Source organism: Pangasianodon hypophthalmus, chromosome 23 (genome assembly GCF_027358585.1).
Source record: "Pangasianodon hypophthalmus isolate fPanHyp1 chromosome 23, fPanHyp1.pri, whole genome shotgun sequence".
NCBI lineage: Eukaryota > Metazoa > Chordata > Actinopteri > Siluriformes > Pangasiidae > Pangasianodon > Pangasianodon hypophthalmus.
Window position 1 is genome coordinate 15,015,633 of NC_069732.1, and position 21,397 is coordinate 15,037,029.

At 38.5% G+C, this 21,397-nt stretch overlaps 1 protein-coding gene across 1 annotated transcript; it reads right to left on the reverse strand.

Moving 5' to 3' along the window:
* Nucleotides 1-10: 10 nt before the first annotated feature.
* Nucleotides 11-7,439, reverse strand: b9d1 (B9 protein domain 1). The gene is made up of 7 exons (XM_026929590.3): nucleotides 7,065-7,439; nucleotides 6,915-6,983; nucleotides 6,653-6,764; nucleotides 2,540-2,636; nucleotides 2,201-2,263; nucleotides 416-483; nucleotides 11-319 (listed from the first exon to the last, which is right to left on the reverse strand). Exons 1-7 carry the CDS (start codon nucleotides 7,125-7,127, stop codon nucleotides 192-194), a joined length of 600 nt encoding a protein of 199 aa, XP_026785391.2. The 5' UTR covers nucleotides 7,128-7,439; the 3' UTR covers nucleotides 11-191.
* Between the last annotated feature and the right edge of the window lie 13,958 nt (nucleotides 7,440-21,397).

The window sequence follows — 21,397 nt, forward strand, 5'->3', positions numbered from 1 at the left end:
AAACAACAAAAACAGCTGGAGAAATTTATTACAAATATATAAAAGTAACAGGATAGACAAAATGTTTTCTTGGTTTTGTAGGTTCAATAAACGTGATGCTAATTATGCAATAAAAGCTGTTGAATATTAAAACATTAGATCTGTACATTTATGAAACACGGTTTAACGAGAGTGTAACGGTTGTGGCATCATCAGGTTCCTGTCAGGCGAGTGGCTGACGTTTGCTCTGTGGGCGTGATGTCATATCCCAGCTTCTTCATGTCCTTGGTAACAACGTTAAACTGGATGGTTACGAAGCCTTGAGAGCGAACCCTGGTTACTGCAGATACAGAAATACAGCATCACTCGGCGTTCCCACCAAATGCTACATCACATTATAGGTGACAATTCTGTGAGACATTATAACTGAACTTACCTTCTCTTCCCTCTCCCTGTGCGACAACTTTAGGATCCGTGAACTCAGGACGCCTGCCCATCAACCAGCTACAGACGAGAAAGTACATTTAATTTGATAAGCTCTCGTTCAGGTAGATACACTATATGGCCAAAAGTTTGTGGACACCTGACCAATTCACATTTATCCCATTTCAGATTTATTCCCCCTTTGCTGTTATAATAAGCGCCACTCTTCTGGGAAGCTTTCCACTAGATTTTGGAGTGTGGCTGTGGGGATTTGTGTTCATTCAGCTACAAGAGCATTAGTGAGATCAGGCGCTGATGTTACAGTAGGTGAGGAGGTCTGGGGTTCAGTCGGTGTTCCAGTTCATCGAAAAAGGTGTTCAGTGGGGTTGAGGTCAGGGCTCTGTGCAGGACACTCGAGTTCTTCCACTCCAACCTTCACACACCATGTCTTCATGGAGCTCGCTTTGTGCACAGGAGCATTGTCATGCTGGAACAGGTTTGGGCCTCTTAGTTCCAGTGAAGGGAAATTGTGATGCCACAGCATACAAAGACATTCTATACAATTGTGTGCTTCCATCTTCATAGCAACAGTTTTTGTGGAAGAACAACATATGGGTGTGATGGTCAGGTGTCCACAAACTTTTGGCCATATAGTGTAACTGCTATATGGTTTATTTACAGATCAGTTCAGTGTACATTCACTGGTGTTTCCTGTTGAAAACCTGTTACCACATGCCTTAAATATTACAGTTCAGTCTAAGATATTTATTGGTAGGCTTAAAGGTATCCCCATTGACATGTTCTGGTTAATATACTATAATTGTGCCTCATTAAGGTCTCTAATGACTCCCATGTTTACTTTAAGTCTTATTTAAGGCATGGGTAGATGTTAATATAACTATCAGGCTCAAATTCTCAAGCAGGGTGCTGTGAGTAATAGAGTAAGGAAAGGAAAACAGATTCCACAACACCCATCACTGACAAGTCTGACCTTTCACACAGCTGGAGAAGGGTTTAAAAAAAGATCAATGTACCAACAGTGAAAACAATCACTACTGTAAAGTGGAAGAAAAATAAGTGGGAGAATAAACAAAAAGTGTTTTTGTTTAACTAAATACAAGACAAGGTCACCAGCTTACACTTAACACACACTATTAATGTACACTACTAGTAACTTTGCATTCATATGTAAAACCCACAAATAAATGTCTTATTGGCTTCTTTTTTTCTATGTAAGTGTAATTGTTGCACTCAACTGTGTTAATGCCTTATTTTTCATTTCATAAAGCAGGGTCCAAAAGTCTGAGACGCTCCTATTTTGCATTCTTTTCTAATTTAATTTTAAATTTAATTTACAAATTATATTATCAGTATAAGAACATGAGTGAAAAGCAGAATCCTAGAAAATATTTACACGAATTTCAGAATCTCTTAGTATTTGACACATCCTCATTTTGCTTTAATGCTTTAATAGCAGCGTGCACTCGTTGGCATGGACTCCACAAGTTTGTATAAAACCTGACGATTCGTGTTCGATCAAATCCGTCTGACTGAATGTCTGCACATGGGCTCGAGTGGAAGGGATAAGAGTGAATATGTTAACATGGTCAGTGTGTAGTACTGAATCTATAATATTTCTAAAACTGGTTTCCAGTTTAAAAAGAAGAAAAAAAACAAACAAACATTTTTCAGTGTGGTCTCAGACGTTTGGACCCCACTGTACATAATTTGTGAGGATAACAGGACCAGTGAATACATCTAAAGAGCCTGTAGGTCAAAAACTGTTTGGTTCTACTACCTTGTGAATCTCTGCAGCCTCGATGTGGATTCAGGAACAAACATCGGGATCGTCCTTGTGTGCCTGGAACAGTAGTTCATCATCGTATATATTTACTGAAAAACATTGTTAACTCTGGGATGTGACTTTGCTAATGATTGGCATGTATGTTGGATCTTGTTAACACCATGATTCAGCAAAACACACAAAAACCGATCTGACATGTTCATCTGAAGATAATCAGAATGGTTCATTTGTGTCATCAGTACTGGCCAATATTTGAGCAATGATTCACAAACGATAGCTTTTACAGCCCTAAACTCGGTCACGACAGTCAAACTCAGCATGACAGTCACTCACTTTCCAGGGGTAAAGGGGACATGCACAGCTCCGTAACCTCGGACCACGTCATTTCCGAATGTGTCTGGCCCATACACACTCACCACAACCTGAGGCCCTGGCAGAAAAGAAAAATAATAATAATAATCGCACACCAGAGAAACACACCCATATGTATTTATTCTGAGCTGCAGTGTAGTATGAGGAAGACGTAATAAAACTTCATGAGCAAATATTAGAAACTTGTTTAGTTGTTATAATTATGATGATTATAAATAGGTTTCCCAAACCGGTCCTCAGCGATGTGCAGACAGTCTACATTTTTGCCATCGCCCAGCCCTAAAAACATCTACACCAGACGGTTCTCATTGGCTGTGCTTGAAATGGCATACTATGCATACTACTTATGCTAGACACGCCCAAAAGCAGGCTGTAGTACACCGTATGTGAAAACATGAATATTTCCAGTGCATCTAATACCTGGATGACTTACTGTTGAGCTATAAATTATGTGGCCAGAGCTACCTTGGTGGTATAGAGATGTTTCACAAGTCATTTGATGCAAGTCTTGAGACTAAAACTGTTAGCTGTAAGCATTTTATGACATGTAGGTTAAAAAAAGCTAGATTACTTCTAGGTAAAACATCGAATACACATTGTACAGGCAGCACAACTATCGTCCAGTTTAATGCAAGAAACTTTACATATTATATGTAATAAAATTCTAAAATAAAACCAGTGTACAGAAAACAAAAATATCAACCTATCAGGCTGTCTATACTCCTGTGCAAAAAAAAATGGGCAAAGTCCAAAATGGCAAAATATTAAGCTTTTAATGGTCTTAACAATAAATCATTGATAGCAGGAATTAAACAAATAGATAAAGGAAGTTAGTATGGGAGATTTCCCCTTTGATTTCTTTAAATGTTTAAGCCTTGTGGCTCTTGATGAGCTGCATCACGTGTGGCAGATAACCAAATAATCACTAATCTTTTAAGAAGAAAAAAAATCCCAGAAGATACTTTTGGAAAATTTTGTACACCCAGACATGTGTTTGTTTGAATTTTACATCAAACTTTTAAATCATCATCATGATTTTACCTTTGCTTACAAAAAGACTATAGAAGTGAATTTCCCTGTTTTTTGCTTTTCCCCAAAGTTCACTGCAGCAAAAGGAAACGAGCAAATGGAGGCACAGGAGCTCTCAGGAGTGCATTTGATTAATTCCTGCTAATTTACTGACCAATGATTTGTTGTTAAGACCATTAAAAGCTTAATATTTGCCATTTTGTGCTTGGCCCATTTTTTTTTCTCAGGAGTGGAGATACCACAGCTGGTATCCAAACCAAACAACCTTTCTGGGTGTGTTGTAGTGTTTTAAGGTTTCACAGATACTTTGCTTTCACTGTGAACACACTGAACCCATTATAACCCATTCTGCAACATTAAGGGCTCATTATTTAAAGTGACTCTGTAACTTTTAAACATCCAAGGTTTATAGAGAGGACCAGGGAAGCTTTCACAACATCTACAAGTATCTTTTTCAAGCTTTTGAGATCACCATTCAGAGCCTAAATGGACCCATGATCCTGCAGCATAGTAGCTGAACACTCAATAATTGGCTAAGAACAGATTCACTTTATATGTGAAATGTGTTCATTCATATTTATAATCCACATAATACAAGTTTTAATCTTGGGATCAAATGAACAGAGCAGCCAGATGCTGTGCCTTATTCAGCAATCATCTCATTGTTTTTTTTATAGTGTTGCTGTATATTTGCTTACTAATTAAATCTGATTACCAACATGTCATTATCATTGGTGATAACTATATATCAGTAATATGATACCTCACACTGAGTTCTGCATCATTAGTCAGTTGTAGTTGCACCTCTTTTTGTGTGCAGATGTCTTTTCTGTCTCAGTGCTGCCACCTTGTGCTACTCTAACAGTTTGAGAATCACTCAATACTCGGCTACTTAAGAATTGTGCAAAGAAAGTTTGTAGATTACGCTTATTCTGAGGCCTAGGTTTAGGAATAAACTTCCTGATTTCTGAAGATTTTTGGTAGTTAAGACCAGAAATTTACTCTTGAGAGGCCTTATACTGGTCCACATCAAGTCCTTTTCTTCATTAACAAATGTGCTTGAGACAAACTATATATACTGTGTGTGTGATTATATATAAAATCATATATATATATATATATATATATATATAACACACACACATACATACATACATACACACACACAAGGCTTGTCATGATGTGCAAGGAGCCAGTTTAACAAACACGGAGGTAAATTATGTCAGACTGCATAAAGATGTCTAAAATCTTGCTAGATAATTGTGCTTTTCTTACAAAGTGTATGTTGTGCTTTGATCAAGTTTTTGCATATATTCTAATCCTAAGTATAATCAACTGAGTTTGGGATCAGATACCAGCTGTCGGTTTGTCTGTCTTGCTCCTGCGCTGTCACATCATCAAAAAGAGAGAAGAGCGCTTACACACTGATGACAGCAGACAAATGGTTAAATGAGCTCATAAAAACATTAATAACAAGCTAACAAAACAGAACAGACTGATTTAATGAGAGATTATTTCCCCACTGATGTTAGCATGAACAGCGATCAGTCGAGTGAAGAGACGGCGAATGGGCTCGTGTTTAAATGCCGGGAATGACAGAGACTGAGGTGGAGGATGCTGATGATCAAAGTGAGAATTTATTTCCCCACTGGAAATGTATAATTTTTTTTCCAAATTTGGCAGTAATGTTTTTTTTTTTTTTTCCATAAGTAGATTATTTTATAAATCTTGTGGTAGACAGGGTCTCTTTTAATGGAATTTGACTGGAATCTATAAATGTATTTTTTCCCTTTTTTTAATCTTTTGGGGTAACAGACATTAAAATGCTAAAACTTTACTTCTGTGTGAACTTTCATGATTCACAATATTTATTTTCTCTAATCTTTTTTTTTTTTTCTATAAAAAGGTGCCATCTATGAACTATAGAGAGTATTTAATGAGAAAACAAAAATTTTAAGCTCTAATCAGTCACACATCACAGTGATAATACCCATGATACACAGAAGAGTGAACCATAATAACGTATTGTAATATCAATATATCGTCTTATACCACAGCACTGCTGAATTCTTGATTCTGATTGGTCAGATGGTGTTGATTAATTTTCTATAACAACAGTTCTGGCAACAATTCTGGCCATGAGGCAAGTCACAGGTTTATATAGTAAATCTCTACAGTAACAGCTAATTCACAGGGACTTGTATGGCAGATGTTCCACATAATCTAAACCTAATAAAAAAAAATAAAAAAAAAGCACTGTTCTTTAACAAAGAAAATGTATAAGTGTTGATGTGGTGAAACTTTGTGTAAGGAGACTATTTAATATTTATGGAAGGAGTCTCCAGTGTCAGTGTTTGCAAAAGTCAGCAAGTTTTCCACTCAGTAACATGACATGCTGCGTATTTTTTGTAAAGATACAGAAAAAGAGAGACTGGTGGGCGGAAGACTGTTTATAGCTTCGAGGATTATCTGTATCTTGAAGCATTGGAAGGCGTCAGGAACACCAAGGCAAAAAAAAGAAAAAAGACTAAGGACTGCTGTAAAGAATTGAACTTTTATCCAACTTAAATACTTTTCTACTTGTGACTTTGGAATTAGTGCTATAAACTCCTACATATATATATATAGTTTTTTTTTTACTCCTGTGTTTATTTATTTTTATTTTTTTAATCTATTCTTTGCATTTCTTGTGCGAGTTGTGACGTTAAATAAACCATTGATTTGAAAAGAAAAAAAAACGTAAATGATAACAGGAACTAACATGTTTTGCTGATGTGCAGCATTAAACTATAATCTATTATCATTCGACTATAAACTGATAAAAATGTATGACGTGTCATTCTTTAATGAATAAAACTGCTGTGGTATAAGAGGAATAAAACACTGCAGGACGTCCTGTCACAGGATAGTAATCAACCTCGGGGTGGTAACAGCATCACACCACCTCATCGTTGATTATTTTCCTGTGAGAGCATGTCCCGTCATGTTTTATTCCTACACACACTGAGGTGATGGAATGGAGTAAGAGAGATGTGGAAGACATACAGCCGAAAGGGTTGGTGCTTTTGAAAGTGATGTCCAGGGGGAAGTTCCACACCAGGCTCTGAGAGGAATCCCTTCCTTTCGATGTTATTTGAGATATTCCCTCTTCAAGTCCCTGCAGATAAGAACATAAAGACACACAGACAACAAATATCCTAAATGCCATCATGTGCATTAATGAATGGGATAAACTGTTATGTTAAAGCTAATGAAAGCTTAAATTTTTTAATTGAAAGAGTTTTTTTGTTATTTTTTTTCCACTTACTGCTGTTGGAGCCCAGTCATGTCCATATACAAAACAATACTTGCAGTATAAGTCATCATATTCCGGGAACTAGAAGAGAGAAACAAACAAACAAACATTTTGCAGTGTTGTTAGCTAACAAACCAAACTACCATGTAGCAAGTAGCTTACATTAGCTGTTTCAATTTGCCCATTGACCATGAGAAGAAAAACGGAGGGGTTATTTGAGGTCATCTTCACAACAACAACAACAAAACACACAACATTACAATTACAGACACGCTTTCTCAGCTGTACAGACTCAAACACTCAAATGGCTGCTGGTTGCTAACATCTCTTCCAGCGCCAAGGACGCTTTTACTACGGCTCCCTGCAAGGTCCAAATCTGCAGGAAAGGCGATTTGTAAATTTAGGTCTCCACCAGGTGGCTGTAGAAGAGCGTCACAAAAATACGTGAGGTGACGAGAAGGGTCTGTCTGCGTCCTGCGAGACTACAAACCACGCCCATTACAAGGAACGGCTACTACAAGGAACGCCTACTAGCAAATCAACATTCCTACTACACAACATTCCCATTCCCGCCCAAAGATAGGCGCCGAATGATGACGTCAATTTCCCTAACCATAACCCTAGCCCTATTTGTTGTGGGGCTACCTGGTAAGGGGCGGGGTTTGTAATCCTGCAGATATATTTGGAGGTGACTGTTTTTTTTTGTTTTTTTTTTTTAATTATTATTTATTTATTTATTTATTTTTTTTGGACTATTGGAGGCTCTCAGCAAGGCAGAGTTTAGCATTTTACCTCATGTGATACACCTGATTTAATTTGTCAGTTCATTACCAAAACCAGCATGGGCTAATTTTTGTGTGTTAGAAAGAAAAAAAAAACTCTGTAGGGCAATGGGTTTTGCAGAAACCTGTGTATTTGACACAATTATTACTTCACAAGTGCCATTTATTCACATTTGCATTGGGCCGCTGTGGGTTTCATTCAAGCAGGAGCACATCTGATTTCAGCTGTTTAATCAATCGATCTAGGTTTTCAAAGGATTATTAGATTTACATTGCTGAAATGAAAACCTGTAGCCACAATGGCCTGGTACAGATAAGAATAAAGTCCCCTGGTGATCCTGAACAGATTTAGTGAGTCTGTGCAGTTACAGTGCATGTGCAGGGCTGGGGAAAGTGTAGGAACTGTGGACCATCAGATAGTTTAATGCATGGGACCATCAGCATTATTGTCCAAATTTCATTCAGGGGGTCCCCTTGGGCCTCTTACGGGCTCATAGCCTTTGAAATTATGCACCCCTTGAGCACTTTTGGTGCAGGGTAAATGTCTGTATAGATGGCAATCTCCGTCTGACACCTGCACATTTTCTAAGGGCTGTACAAGACTCGCTGCCTATAAAGAAAATTCACTAAGGGTTAGTATCACGTGGCAGAAAAATGCTGAAAAAACAAAAAAAGCAAAACAGTGAACGTGCTGTCAAGAATGCTGCATGCTGAATGTGACATTTCTCAAACCTGAGTAAAAAAAAAAAGGTGTGCTGCAGAGGAATCAATATCAATATCAGGATCAAATGATCAAATTCTAGAGGTTTGTGCATTAATGATGCACTGCACCACTACACTGTATGTAAATCTTTCTCTCTCTAGATCGAGAGAAAATGGCCTGACTGTCACAGTGTGGTTTAAGTGTGTCCCAGTTTGAGGCGTCCTCGTCTGTTGCCAATTTTCCCACTCAGGGACCAGGTTCTCTGACTTTCAGCTACTATTTATAGGACAGACTTGTCTGTACTACTTAAAAGTCCTTTGCAGGACCCGTATATACCTTTTTTAGACATGAGATAAGGCTTTGATAGAGTCTTTTCTGTAGGGTATGATTTTTACTTTTTCCCCATACAGGAGTGACTCTGAGATGCAGTTCATTATTTCACTACTCTTAAACCTGACCTGTCTATAATAGAGTTTCAAGGCTTTAACAAATTTCAACATTAAACACATTTTAGCATGTCAGTATCAGTGACAGTTTGCACCATCCTCTAATGACATTTCACAGACTCATCAAAACATCCGAGACGCTACACTGAATGTTGATATGTCAATAAAAATGCATATTCCCAAGTCCATCATGTATACTCCAATATGCAATATTAATTATTTTGGAATTTCTAGTGGAAATTGTTAAGCTGTAGCTAAATTACACAGCTAAGTTCCAAACCAAAGTGTACAAAAGATACCAAGTGTACCTAAGCACTAGAGAAAAACACACCACTGTAAACAGCCCTACCAACAGTACTTTTACAACTGTAGTTGTGTAGACATTTATTAAAAATTCACAACTGTTTCATATAGTCGTGTACTCCAGTGAGTGTAGTAATATCCAGCAATTATCATTTAGTATACTCAGGGTGGATAATGTGGATAATGGGTCACTGGAGGACTAATGGTTCGGCCTCGGCGCTGTCACCGCTGCGGCCCGCGTTTGATTCCTGGCCAGGGAACCAGCCCCATCCACTGGGGTTGCATGCAACAGTGCGCTCTCAGTGCCGGTCCCAGGCCCAAATAAAATTGGGGAGGGTTGTGTCAGGAAGGGCATCTGGCGTAAAAACTGTGCCAAATCAATTATGTGGACCAGAGGTCCACTGTGGCAACCCCTAATGGGAGCAGCCGAAAGAGGAACAACAACAACATACTCAGGGTGGACAATACTTGAGTAACTTCATTACTATACTTAAGTAGCATTTTGGCATATTCATAGTTTACTTGAGTATTATTGAAATTTATTATGTGTTGTCTTACTACGTTACCTTTCCAAGAAAAACAAATGTACTTTTTTACTGCTTACATTTTTGTTTAGACTTTCAAAATACTCGTTACACACCTCGAAGGTCTCTTTTTCTCTCATCCAGCCAGTGATTGTATGCTATACATCAATTGAATGGGCTCAGTTTATCCTCTAGTCTTTTCAGTTTAGCATCTAATCGTTTAAGTTTGAAGAATCCAATCAAGTTCATCAATGTAGAAAAAAAACCTATCAAGAATCATGCCAATTCATCAGTGACCTTCTCCGACTGAGCAAGACCTTCTCATGCTACATAATGTAGTTAGTGCTATAGATATTTGTGAATGTTTAAATATGGATAATCCACTGGACTGCAGTTTTGATGTTGAGGATGAGCACCTCTGGCTCTACCTCACTAAAATGTTTCAATATGCTGGAGTAAAAAAAAAAAATTATAAAATGAGGTATCTCCTTTACCTCCATAGAAGGCATGAACTCCATTTAATTTGCAAAAGCATTCTGTGGTAAGTTTAGCTAATTTTCTAATATGAGCTAACTAAGCCTGTTTTCTTTGCTAATGCCAGGATAGACTAGCATTGAAACCAGTAGCTAACATAATCGGCTAGGCAGCAAGTCAAATTCTAGTTCTCATTCTAATGGTAAATACTGCAAACTTTCAAACTAAGTTTGAATGTTGTTTCAGGCAAAAAAATGTAGTTGCTCTAGTATAGTTTTAGATAGTTTGAGCAAGGTACTTTTCACATGAAAACATGGCGTTAACTTAATTTCATCAGTTAAATCCATTTACTTTTTGCTTTTAAATGCTTGAGTAAATTTTAAAGTACATTTAAAATCTACACCCACGAAACACTTCATTAGGAACACCTGTACACCTACTCATTCATGCAATTATCGAATCAGCCAATCGTGTGGCAGCAGTGCAATGCATAAAATAATGCAGATAAAGGCTAGCAGCTTCGGGTAATGTTCACATCAACCATCAGAATGGGGGAAAAATGTGATCTCAGTGATTTTGACCGTGGCATGATTGTTGGTGCCAGATGGGCTGGTTTAATTATTTCTATAACTGCTGATCCCCTGGGATGTACACACAACAGTCTCTAGAGTTTACTCAGAATGGTGTAATAAAGAAAAACATCCAGTGAGCGGCAGTTCTGCAGACTGAAACGCCTTGTTAATGAGAAAGATCAACGGAGAATGGCCAGACTGGTTCAAGTTGACGGAAAGGCAACAGTAAGTCAGACAACCACTCTGTACAATTGTGGTGAACAGAAAAGCATCTCAGAATGCACAACATTTCGAACCTTGAGGCGGATGAGCTACAACAGCAGAAGACCACGTCAGGTTCCACTTCTGTCAGCCAAGAACAGAAAGCTGAGGCTGCAGTGGGAACAAGCTCACCAAAACTGGACAGTTAAAGACTGGAAAAACATAGTCTGGTCTGATGAATCTCGATTTCTGCTGAGGCACACAGATAGTAGGGTCAGAATTTGGCGCCAACCGCATGAATCTATGGACCCAACCTGCCTTGTGTCAACAGTCCAGGCTGGTGGGGGTGGTGTAATGGTGTGGGGAATGGTTTCTTGGCACAATTTGGGCCTGTTAATATCAATCAATCATCACTTGAATGCTACAGGTTATTTGAGTATCATTACTGACCGTGTTCTTCCCTTCATGGCCACAATTTACTCAACTTCTAATGGCTACTTCCAGTATGATAATGCACCAGGTCACAAAGCAAAAGTCATCTCAAACAGGTTTTATGAACATGACAGTGAGCTCAGTGTTATTCAGTGGCCTTCCCAGTGACCGGATCTGAATCCAATAGAACACCTCTGGGATGTGGTAGAACAGGAGATTCGCAGCATGAAAGTGCACCTGAAAAATCTGCAGGAATTGCATGATGCAGTCATGTCAACATGGACCAGAATCTCAAAGGAACATTTCCAACATCTTGTGGAATCCTATGCCATGAAGAATTGAGGCTGGTTTGAGAGCAAAGGGAGTCTCTACCCCGTATTAGTATAGTGTTCCTAATAAAGTGCTCTGTGAGTGTATGCTTTCACTTAAGTATACAGTAATTTCTCAGTACTTTGTCCATCAGTGAATATACTACACCATCCTGTGGCTGTCTGACTTGTGGATCCTACAGAATTACTTTAGATGGCTTCATTTTTGTGCAAAGTATTTTCAGTTAATGTGAGTCGAAACATAAGCACACAATGATACAATAAGACAGCAAAGGCAGTGAAGTACCGCTTTAGCCTTTATTTATGTAGGAACAGGATTTTAAATTCAATGCGGTTAGTACAGGTCATAAAATATGAATAGTATACATAATGCAGCATATCCAACACGACCATATATAACTGTTTAAAGGCAAGCATTTTTCTTCTTGGCGTTATGAAAAAGCTTAGTTTTTAAATCACTACACTGTCTCCAAGCGACTTAGGTGAAGCGGAGCATCGGTATCGTCCTCAGTGTTGTGGAGAGGCAATCAGCCTCACTTAATGTTGAAATTAAAAGGCCACTCAAAAGATGTCAGAGTCATTATTGTTACTGTTGCACACTAATGCACTTGAACAAAGCGAACTGACACAGCAATTAGGGACTCTATATTGTATAACCTGTACTGAATCCCTGCTGAAGCGACCTTGCTCTTTAGTCTTATACTTACCATAAATTGTTTTACTGGCTTATAGTTGTATATTGAGTTAAGAATCTGAATGTAAAGCTGCAAGTGAACCATGCTTGACATCAGGAAACCACCTCTTTTCATTTATTCATCTTCACTAACCGCTTCATCCTGGTTAGGGTCACAGTGGATCTGGAGCTTATCCAGGGAACGCTGGGTGTGGACACCGGGAGAGCATTTGCAACTCCACAGACAGTAACCTGAGCTCTGTCCTTGCTTAGCCATTAGGGCCTTTGCTTAGACATTATGGTTACATAATCTAAACATTGTTTTTGGTCATGAACATTGCCTACTTCTGCTTTAAACACTGGGTCTATGAGTTCATATTGTGGGACTGCCAGAGAGCCACTGTTTGGAGCTTGAGACAGACTCTTAAACCTCAACTATTCAGCTACATGATTAGATTGGATTGAATTGGATTCTGCCCTACTCTCATATTCCTTTTTTATGCATTTTTTTATTGCACTGCAGAGGAATTGTTGGACTCCCAGACACTCCTTCTTGTATTCTCAAGCACTTCACATTGCCAGGCTACTAACCAGCTCCTGAGGACTCCTGGTTTGATGTGTATGGTGTATACATGCTAATTTTTGTCATTTTACTGTATCAAACACTCCTTTTAATTACAAAAGACAAAAATCTTTCTTGCCAACTGTGATCAAGATAAATACTCAATGTCTACTTGAAGAACACAGAGCCATCCTTGCAGCTGATTTAAGTCCTTTGACTTTCTAAATTTCCAAAATAGACAGTATCCAGTCTACAGTGACCTAACAAGAGCACCATATCAAGCCTGTTGAATCCAATGCTACGGATGACATTCAAACAGCTTGAGTGGCTAGAGGCCATACGTTCCACTTTGTTAAACAACAATGCAATGCTAAAAGCCAAACCTGTCAATCTTAAGAGACATAGAAGTGCTGAATATATAAAAACCATGGGCCTAACAGAGTTGACCGTGGTCACCATCTTTCTTTCATCCATCTTTCCCTAGCTCCTCATTGATGTCCTCGCTCCAAACACGGTCCGTTGGTATGCACAAAGCGAGTAGGTCTGTGTGTTCCAATATTTTTTCAAACATTATTAATAAATTATTAATAAATTCTTGTGCTCTGAATGTATATAAAGTTCCTTACTGGTATCTCAAGGCGGAAAGCTCAATTTGTCCTTGAGACGCAAACGTTTTGAGGCCCTGTATCTGAATGCTCTGTGTACCACATCTATTGATTTATGCCTCCTCCCATCTCCAATTAGGTTTAAAAGTACAGTTTATTATGAAAGCTTATAGTTATATTGCTTCTCCATTAGCTGGAGTGCAGCTACATGATAGTATAATGGCCTGTGTCAGGTGCAGACGAGTGGGTCACAGTGGATTTGAACACATCAGATTATGGCAAATAGGATGCTGATATTCCATTCTGACCATTTCTTAATTACGTATAGAGGATAAGTGGCTCTCTTCTTAATGGTTGTTGGAATTGTGCCTTCAATAAATAATGAATATTAAATATTTTTCGAAAAAAGATCACATGATTACACATCAGATATTGGCGTGATAGTGTCAAGTCATTTCCCCATAACAGACAACCGAGGTGCAGATGGGTTGATTGCCATCCTGAGGGGTGAATATTATGGGCTGTCTCTAAGCCACATTCACTTTATGGCAATTTGCAGGTTTGCTAACCACTAAATCTGTGGGAGTAATGGAGCAAGCTGAGGACATGCTGCAGTCTCAGATGCCATTTACTTTCATTAGCAATGACATTTCCTGCCACGGCCGATCTCTCAGGAAATGAAGTCAAAATTCCATTAATCCATTAACTTTCCAACTGCATTGTGCTGGCTAACTTCAGCATCCAAAACAGAGAGCATACAAAGTAAATATCAGTGTCACTCGTCTGATAGAATGCCAGGAACTCATTATGAACTGTAGTTTTTGTTAGAGTGCTTACATAATGGTTTCAAAAAATTCTTTATTATTTTAAAACCTATTGTCTCTATTATGTTAAGAGGTGTATGAAGGCAAGAGGGTTTTTTAAATCTTTTTTTTTTTTTTTTTTTTTTGCTCTTTGGAAAAAGCAAGGCTAGAGTATAATAGGTAAGATAAATGTGGTGAACGTAAGATCAATTAAATTTAATGAGCTTCTCCAGCTGTACGTGAGCAGTCATTACCGCAATATACAGAGCTGCATTTAGAATAAAATCTGACCACCTCCAAGTTTCATACACACTATCATCTTTTAGCTTGGCATACTCCACAATGTCATGACTGCCCAGTTTTGGAAAATGAATAAATGTTTAAAGCATGGTTTGTAAAATGTGAAATGGTGTCCTGAATAGTTTTCAGTGAGGCCAGTAGCGAAGGACAGGCTGAACTCCAGGATGTGCATTGATGCATCATCTGCGACAAATTTCCCTTTGGGCAAAAGAGAAAAGCACTGCATGTGCTGCATTTGCTGCATAAGTAGTTTTATAAATTCATCACCTACCCATATTCTCCTTGGATGACAGGAGAACATTGATTTTTTTTTTTTTTATACAAAAGATGGCTATGTACATCAAGACAAGAGGCAGGAGTTTCACAGTTATCACAGTGCATACACTCTACCACATAAAATATCTTATAAACGGTCCAATTCTTAGAAGTGCATAATATTAGAAGTATGCAGGATCCCATAGGCAGTACACTCTATATTTCAGGAGCTGTGATGCTTGTGATGAAAATGACCTTTCGACTTTGTGGGAAATGTGGAAATGTGGATGCTGGGAAATAGAAGAAGAAGCTATTCCGATACTTTGAAAATCTGGAGGTCATGCTGTATTATCCTCTTCTCGTAGATCAGGAACATCAAGCTCAGGTACTGAAATCCCACAGAGACATGTTTTCAATATTTTAACACATTACATTCTGTCCTTGAAGGCCTTGGTAAATAGCTGATGGGTTGTGTTAAATGAGGTAGGTGCTAATGTTTTTCCTCCCAGTTGTTTGCACACTGAAACATGAATTTCATGTTCATTTACGTCAACATGTAACAACAAAATCATACATTAAACAAAGGCAAACACTGATACGTTTTCTTTGTCCCACTCAGATTGCAGTTCAGCACGTGTTTGGCAAAACCCAGCAGGATATGCTGTAGTTTCCTGAATCAGATACAGCTATTATCAGTATGAATGAAAAATATGTCAAATTCAGTACAAATTCAAGTACAGATTGCTAATTGATCCTCTGAAGGTTTTAAGGGCAAGTTTGTTTAATTACTTAATTAATATTCAAAAAGACAGATTACAGAGTCTATTACAGAGACACATTTTAATATATGGGAAAAAAAGTCATAAATAAGTGATAAGCCGCACATATTATCAATAAATCAGACTGGATTTTTATTAGAGAATAGCGGTCTACAAATCTTTAATAGTTTTTTGTAATCTTTTTTAATCTTTGGTGTAATTTTGAATCTTTAAAACCAATTTTATATTTTAAGACTGTTTAGTTTTTGAAAATATTAATAGTTGAGAAAATTTCTGCATGCATTATCTGATATTCAGCCTACAGAAACTAGGAAATAAATCACAATTTGATGAGATGCAGATCCTATTCTGCTGAATACTGTATGTTCTTTTACTTTGGCACATAGACTGCAGTGTTTCACAGCGTTGCAGAGATATATACATAAAACAGTCACAAAAGAGTAAATATCTAATGCAACCTACTTAAAAATATGAATAAAATCAACAGAAAGGACTCTGCCAATGGAGACCAAAACAATTGTCATGGTCTTATATTGGAACAGAAGAAAAGACTCCAGATAAGATGTTTAGTAACTGAAATTTGACCAACAACCCATGTTGCTCTATTGCTAATATCCAAGCAGTTATAAAAGCACAGGCTACTACAATGCTTTTGATTCAGTGGGTTCTTCTATCTGTGCATTAATCCCTCTATCAATACATTGATTTTCCATCCATCCATCCTTACATCCACTCATCCAGAGCTCCTTGTTAAAATTCATTCACTGAATGGTATGTAGTCACGTGAAGGCGTGCTTCTGCATGAATCGTGTCTCTAGTTGAGGATAATCTTCGCTGCAATCCAGGCTTGGTAAAAATGTCAGCACACCACACATGCAGGAGAGTGAAGCTCCTTTCAGAGATCTAGAGTACTGTAGTTACATAAGGTCTCTGCTTCAGGCAGCCAGCCACACAGGTCAGAGGGTTGGTAGATCCGGATGTGCTTCACAAACAGAGAAACAGATGAGCAGAGTAAATGATGGAGGTAGACGGGTGGTGGATTGGTCTGGGGGTGTTCATGCTGGAGAGTTTTGGGTGGAATTGTACTGCATGACTCATGGCATTTCCTTCACAGGTGTGGGTCCTTCCTCAGTGAGAAAGTGTGCTGAGGGCTGTGCTGTGTTCATGCAGCTTCTGGCATGTATATATGTGTGTGTGTGTGTGTGTGTGTGTGTGTGTGTGTGACAGAGAGAGAGAGAGAGAGAGAGAGAGAGAGAGAGAGAGAGATGGAAAGTACATGACCGATCTCTCAGGAACTGCCTCGTGACCCTGGATCACACAAAGATTTATCTTATTAACATTTTTTTCCACGTACACTTTTTATAAGTAAATTTCAAACATTTTAGCTACAATGTCAATTACAAAAAGTAATTTTGTTATTAGAACTAGGCCTGGTTTCCTAAAAGCATTGCAGTCTGGTAGACATTTACCATTTAACAATGATCTCAATGATCTCAATGCAATGCTTAGGATGCTCATTAGCACATATATTTTACACATATTTTCTAGGTGTGCATTTATAACACATGTATATGTGAGTGTGTGGTGTATGAGAAATCTAGGGATGGTTTAAGTGAGTGTTCTGTAAATATAACTACTTGACATCAAGGCAAAACAGGCAAACTATGGATATGACTAATGGATTAATTTTCAAAAGAATAAAGCCTTTTAATCTCTCTTCTGTGCTTTCTGATGATCACGTCAGCCGAGATGCAGGTGTCATTCATGGCTGTGCATTTTCACCGGGAAGTGTTTGAAATTCTGTGTGAAATTATTAATGCTGTCTCTATTTGAGCAGTGTGTGTCTGTGTGTGTTTTCATTTCCGTACAGTGAAAACGGCAGTGCTTTCCTAACAGAGCCACCTCGTTGCATAGCAACTAACTTCCCATAGTGGCCCTGACCTCCCCCTCCCGCTCAGTCTTAGCTACGCACTGCAATAAAATCTCTCCATCACCAGCTTGCCTTTACACAAGCCAAAAGAACGGCATTTGATACATATTCTATAAAAAAAATAAAAAAATAAAAACAGTCAAACCTAGCAACAGATACAATACTTTTTCCTCCTTCTTCCTCCAAACACAAGAGCTTCCGTTTCCGTTTCTTCTGTTCTTGAGGCCATAAGAGGTGACAGCCTAACAAAGAAATGCCAGATAGTGAGAGAGAAAGAACACCAGCCTCACAAAGGCAGTTTATACAGTATGTGTTAGTAATAGTGTCTATGCTATTAAACCTTCATTACAATTTAAAACAATGGGCATAAGCAGCATCCTCATTTGTTCCTTGCTCCTCCTCAGTGAGCTGTCCTGGGCATTGTAACTTGTGGCCTAATTTGGCAAAAATGGCCTCTCCATTCTAGCTTTCATTTTGTTCAGCTATGTAAATATGCCTGCTAGCGTGCTGCAGGTCTGCGGGGGGCTATTGCAGTGTGTGTACAGCATGTGCTCGGGATACTGTGAGTCTGAAGCCCTTTAATTGGGAGTTTAAATCATTAGGATTAAGCCTTTAAATGTGTCCCCCCCTCACCTCAATTCACAGTGCGAACAGAGCAGTGACGCTTGAAACGGATACATCCAGGAAGAGTGAGAGACGAAGAATGTGTGTGTGGGAGAGAGACGAGTAAGAGGTAGGGAATAAGAGAGAGATGTGTGAGGTAGATGAGTAAGAGAAAAAGAGGGAGAAAGACAGTGTGCAAAAGAAAAGGGGGGGGGGGGGGGGATCCTTCTCCACTATGTGAAATATTGTAGTTTGTGATTCTGCGTGACGCACCAGCCCACAGAGCACTGCCAGCTCTCGAGGACATTTTCTCACAAACTTAGTTTACTGGCTTCATCCTTTAGCAAGCCCAGGCTTTCATTAGTCTAGTAAAATCCGTGTATGCATGCTAATGTGTAATGTTAAAACACTGATGTCGGCACTTCATACCACAGACCTTCATACCAGTGAGCTGACTAGTTGTAGAAATGGAAAGTCAGTAGTATACCATTCCAGGATGCTATATTTTTTACTTAAGAAAGGGCTGCAAAAGTCTTGCATTTCATTAACTGTATGATAAACATGATATCCTCAGTGCTGTAGTCTTGCTAAACCTTACACGAGTGTGTCTCTGGACTCCTCTCAGCCTGATATGCAGCTTTTGGCTACTTCCAACCAGCACTGACTAGGACTGTCATATTAGATAAGGTCACTGTCTGGAACAGATCACAAAGTAAGGTTGACTCTACCACATTATCATTAGTGCCTAGCGTACATACAGTATGTTTATAGCATTACATTAAATACAGACATTAAAGAGAGCCTTCTTATAACACAATTCTCATCCTCTGGGTAATATGTAATATACACGACAAATAAGAGCCTCTATTATATAATGTGGATGAAAGTCTTATCCAAATGAAGGCTCGTGAATAAAAGATGGCGTCTTATTTGAGTCCTGGCTCATTGTTTCTTTTTTACAGACATTACAGCAGTGCCACTAATGAATCTGAAACTCTCCTGGGTCAGTCCACATCCTAAATAGGCTGCACTTTATTCGCAAATGTATGTCTTTTTGATTTCTTTGATAATAACTGTTTTGACCAGGAGCCAGTTGGCACTCAGAGATAAATAATACGCTCAATTCAGTTCGATGTGACGATTAGGCATTAAGGTGATTATGTGTATAAAGGGATAAACTGCCATTGTTAAATTTCAAAACCAAGTAGATGGCCGTGTGTCTTTTGACTCAAAGGTGGGCTGAGGGTGGCTTTTTATCTTCTGCAGTAATGAATTTTAGGGGGTGGGTGAGAGGGGGGAGATGGGGAGCATGTTTAATTAGGTTCTTTTGAAAAGCACCTGCTCTTTGAGGTCCGGTTGGAGAGGGGCTTTGTTTGAGAGCAGTAACTCGAGTGTGGTGCAAATGAAGAGATGGGGAAAAAGGCAAGTTAACAGGCCTGTGCGATTCTCGAGCTTCTAACCTCCAGCACGCCCACACACTGTCTTCTCATATCTGACAAGCCATGGCTTCTCTCACATCTCTCTGCCTCCTTCCTGGTTCCTCCCCACCTTCTTGCAAATCTTGGATAGACTACAAATACTGTAGACTGTGAGCGGTTTTTGTGCTCTCCATAACAATACAATATGAATTATTTCACAGTAAATAGTGGGGTGTGTTTTCAAAAAAGGAGTTGAATTGGGTGAAAGGAAGATGATGCCTTTCTGATCCAAATGCTTAAAGTTGCGGTATGATAGGCAAGCAGGCAAAATATATTTTTATATTCATCCTTGGGAATGTTTTAATAAAAGATGAGCTGCCACATGATAAACCTGACTGCATCAGAGAAAGAGAGGACAGAGAGAAGCTGTAAGCATTTGAGTGAATGCTGCATTCACATGATAGTAGAACTGCAGAGGTGGTAGTGAGCAGGAAGGGGGCTGGCTGACCCATATTGAGCTTGATCCATGTAAAACAAAATTAAAAAAAAGGAGAGAGATTCCTGAAAAGGAATGCATTATCATCCTATTGAATTTGTCCTTTCTGTGTATCAGCACAAAAAAATCATTTTGATGGAACGAGAACATGTTTTATGTCACCTTATCGCTTCCCAACCCTGATTCCTGTGTCATGCATTACCTGTGAGCATGAATACAAAACCTCCACATCATTGTAATAATTCTATAACCAAGATGGTTGAAACACTACCAAAATATTGTATAGACCCAGCTAGGTGTGGCGGCCTGTGGAGGAGGGGTGGATGAAGACAGAATGTATCCTGTACTGAGCCATGTTGTCATAGCACCATCCTTTTATTCAGTTCTTTGTCTCTACCTTGGATGCAGCAACCCTGATTCCCTTTGTCAGCTGGATTTGTCCTCACCTAATTGAAATACTCACTCAGACAGCTGCACTCATCAACAGCAATTACATACAAGCAAATGTAGCCAGTTAAAACCTGCAAAACCCTATATTTACTGATAACTGATAATGCAATTACCTCTTTATATACCTACTGTCAAAGGCTGAATTAGTAGCACAGCCTACAACAACATATTATTTCAGTTTAAATGACATAAAATACATTGGCTGGCTGTCTTACAAGTGGCAGAAGAACACTGACTTGCCTGCAGAAGCTGTCTTTGGCTTTAGATAAAAAAGACTATTAATATATTAATCTTATTTTATTGGCCACGTTGTTTTTAAATACCAAAATTAACTGTGAGACAAATCACATCCCTGATCAAACATTGCTTCTACAATTGCATTTTCATTATTGGATGTGCAGACAGAGTGTATAGACAAGTTAATAATACTGGCCAAGTTCTATTGCCCAATATCTGTCCAATATCCTGCCACTGGAAATGATAATTCATCAGAGTCAGTTACCTTACATTCGAGTGCAACATTGCATGAAAGATGGTTGTCTTACAAAGAGTCTTTGGGTGGTACATTACAGAATGGCCAAAGCCACTTTACACATGCTGTGCACCATAATCAGTCCTTTCAACAGTCCATTCTTGCCTGATTAGCCACATGATTATATTTTTCCTAATTCTGTTACTTATTTGTTAATTTGTTAATTAGTCAGAATTCTTCATAATATGTTTTAATCAGAAAAAGTTTCAATCAAACTTTGGGAACATAAGTTTGGAAATTGTATTCCATATTTGATGTTTCTATAAAACATTTTTGTCTTTAGCAGTTTTCATATAAAAACATGAATGGAAACACGTCTTTGT

Excerpts from the sequence above, each read along its gene's own strand:
- b9d1 (XM_026929590.3), bottom strand. The coding sequence starts at position 7,127 with ATGACCTCAAATAACCCCTCCGTTTTTCTTCTCATGGTCAATGGGCAA. Across the intron at positions 2,637-6,652 it reads AAGCACCAACCCTTTCGGCT|GGCCTCAGGTTGTGGTGAGT; the intron begins GTATGTCTTCCA and ends CTTTTCTGCCAG. Across the intron at positions 2,264-2,539 it reads GTCCCCTTTACCCCTGGAAA|GCACACAAGGACGATCCCGA; the intron begins GTGAGTGACTGT and ends CTACTGTTCCAG.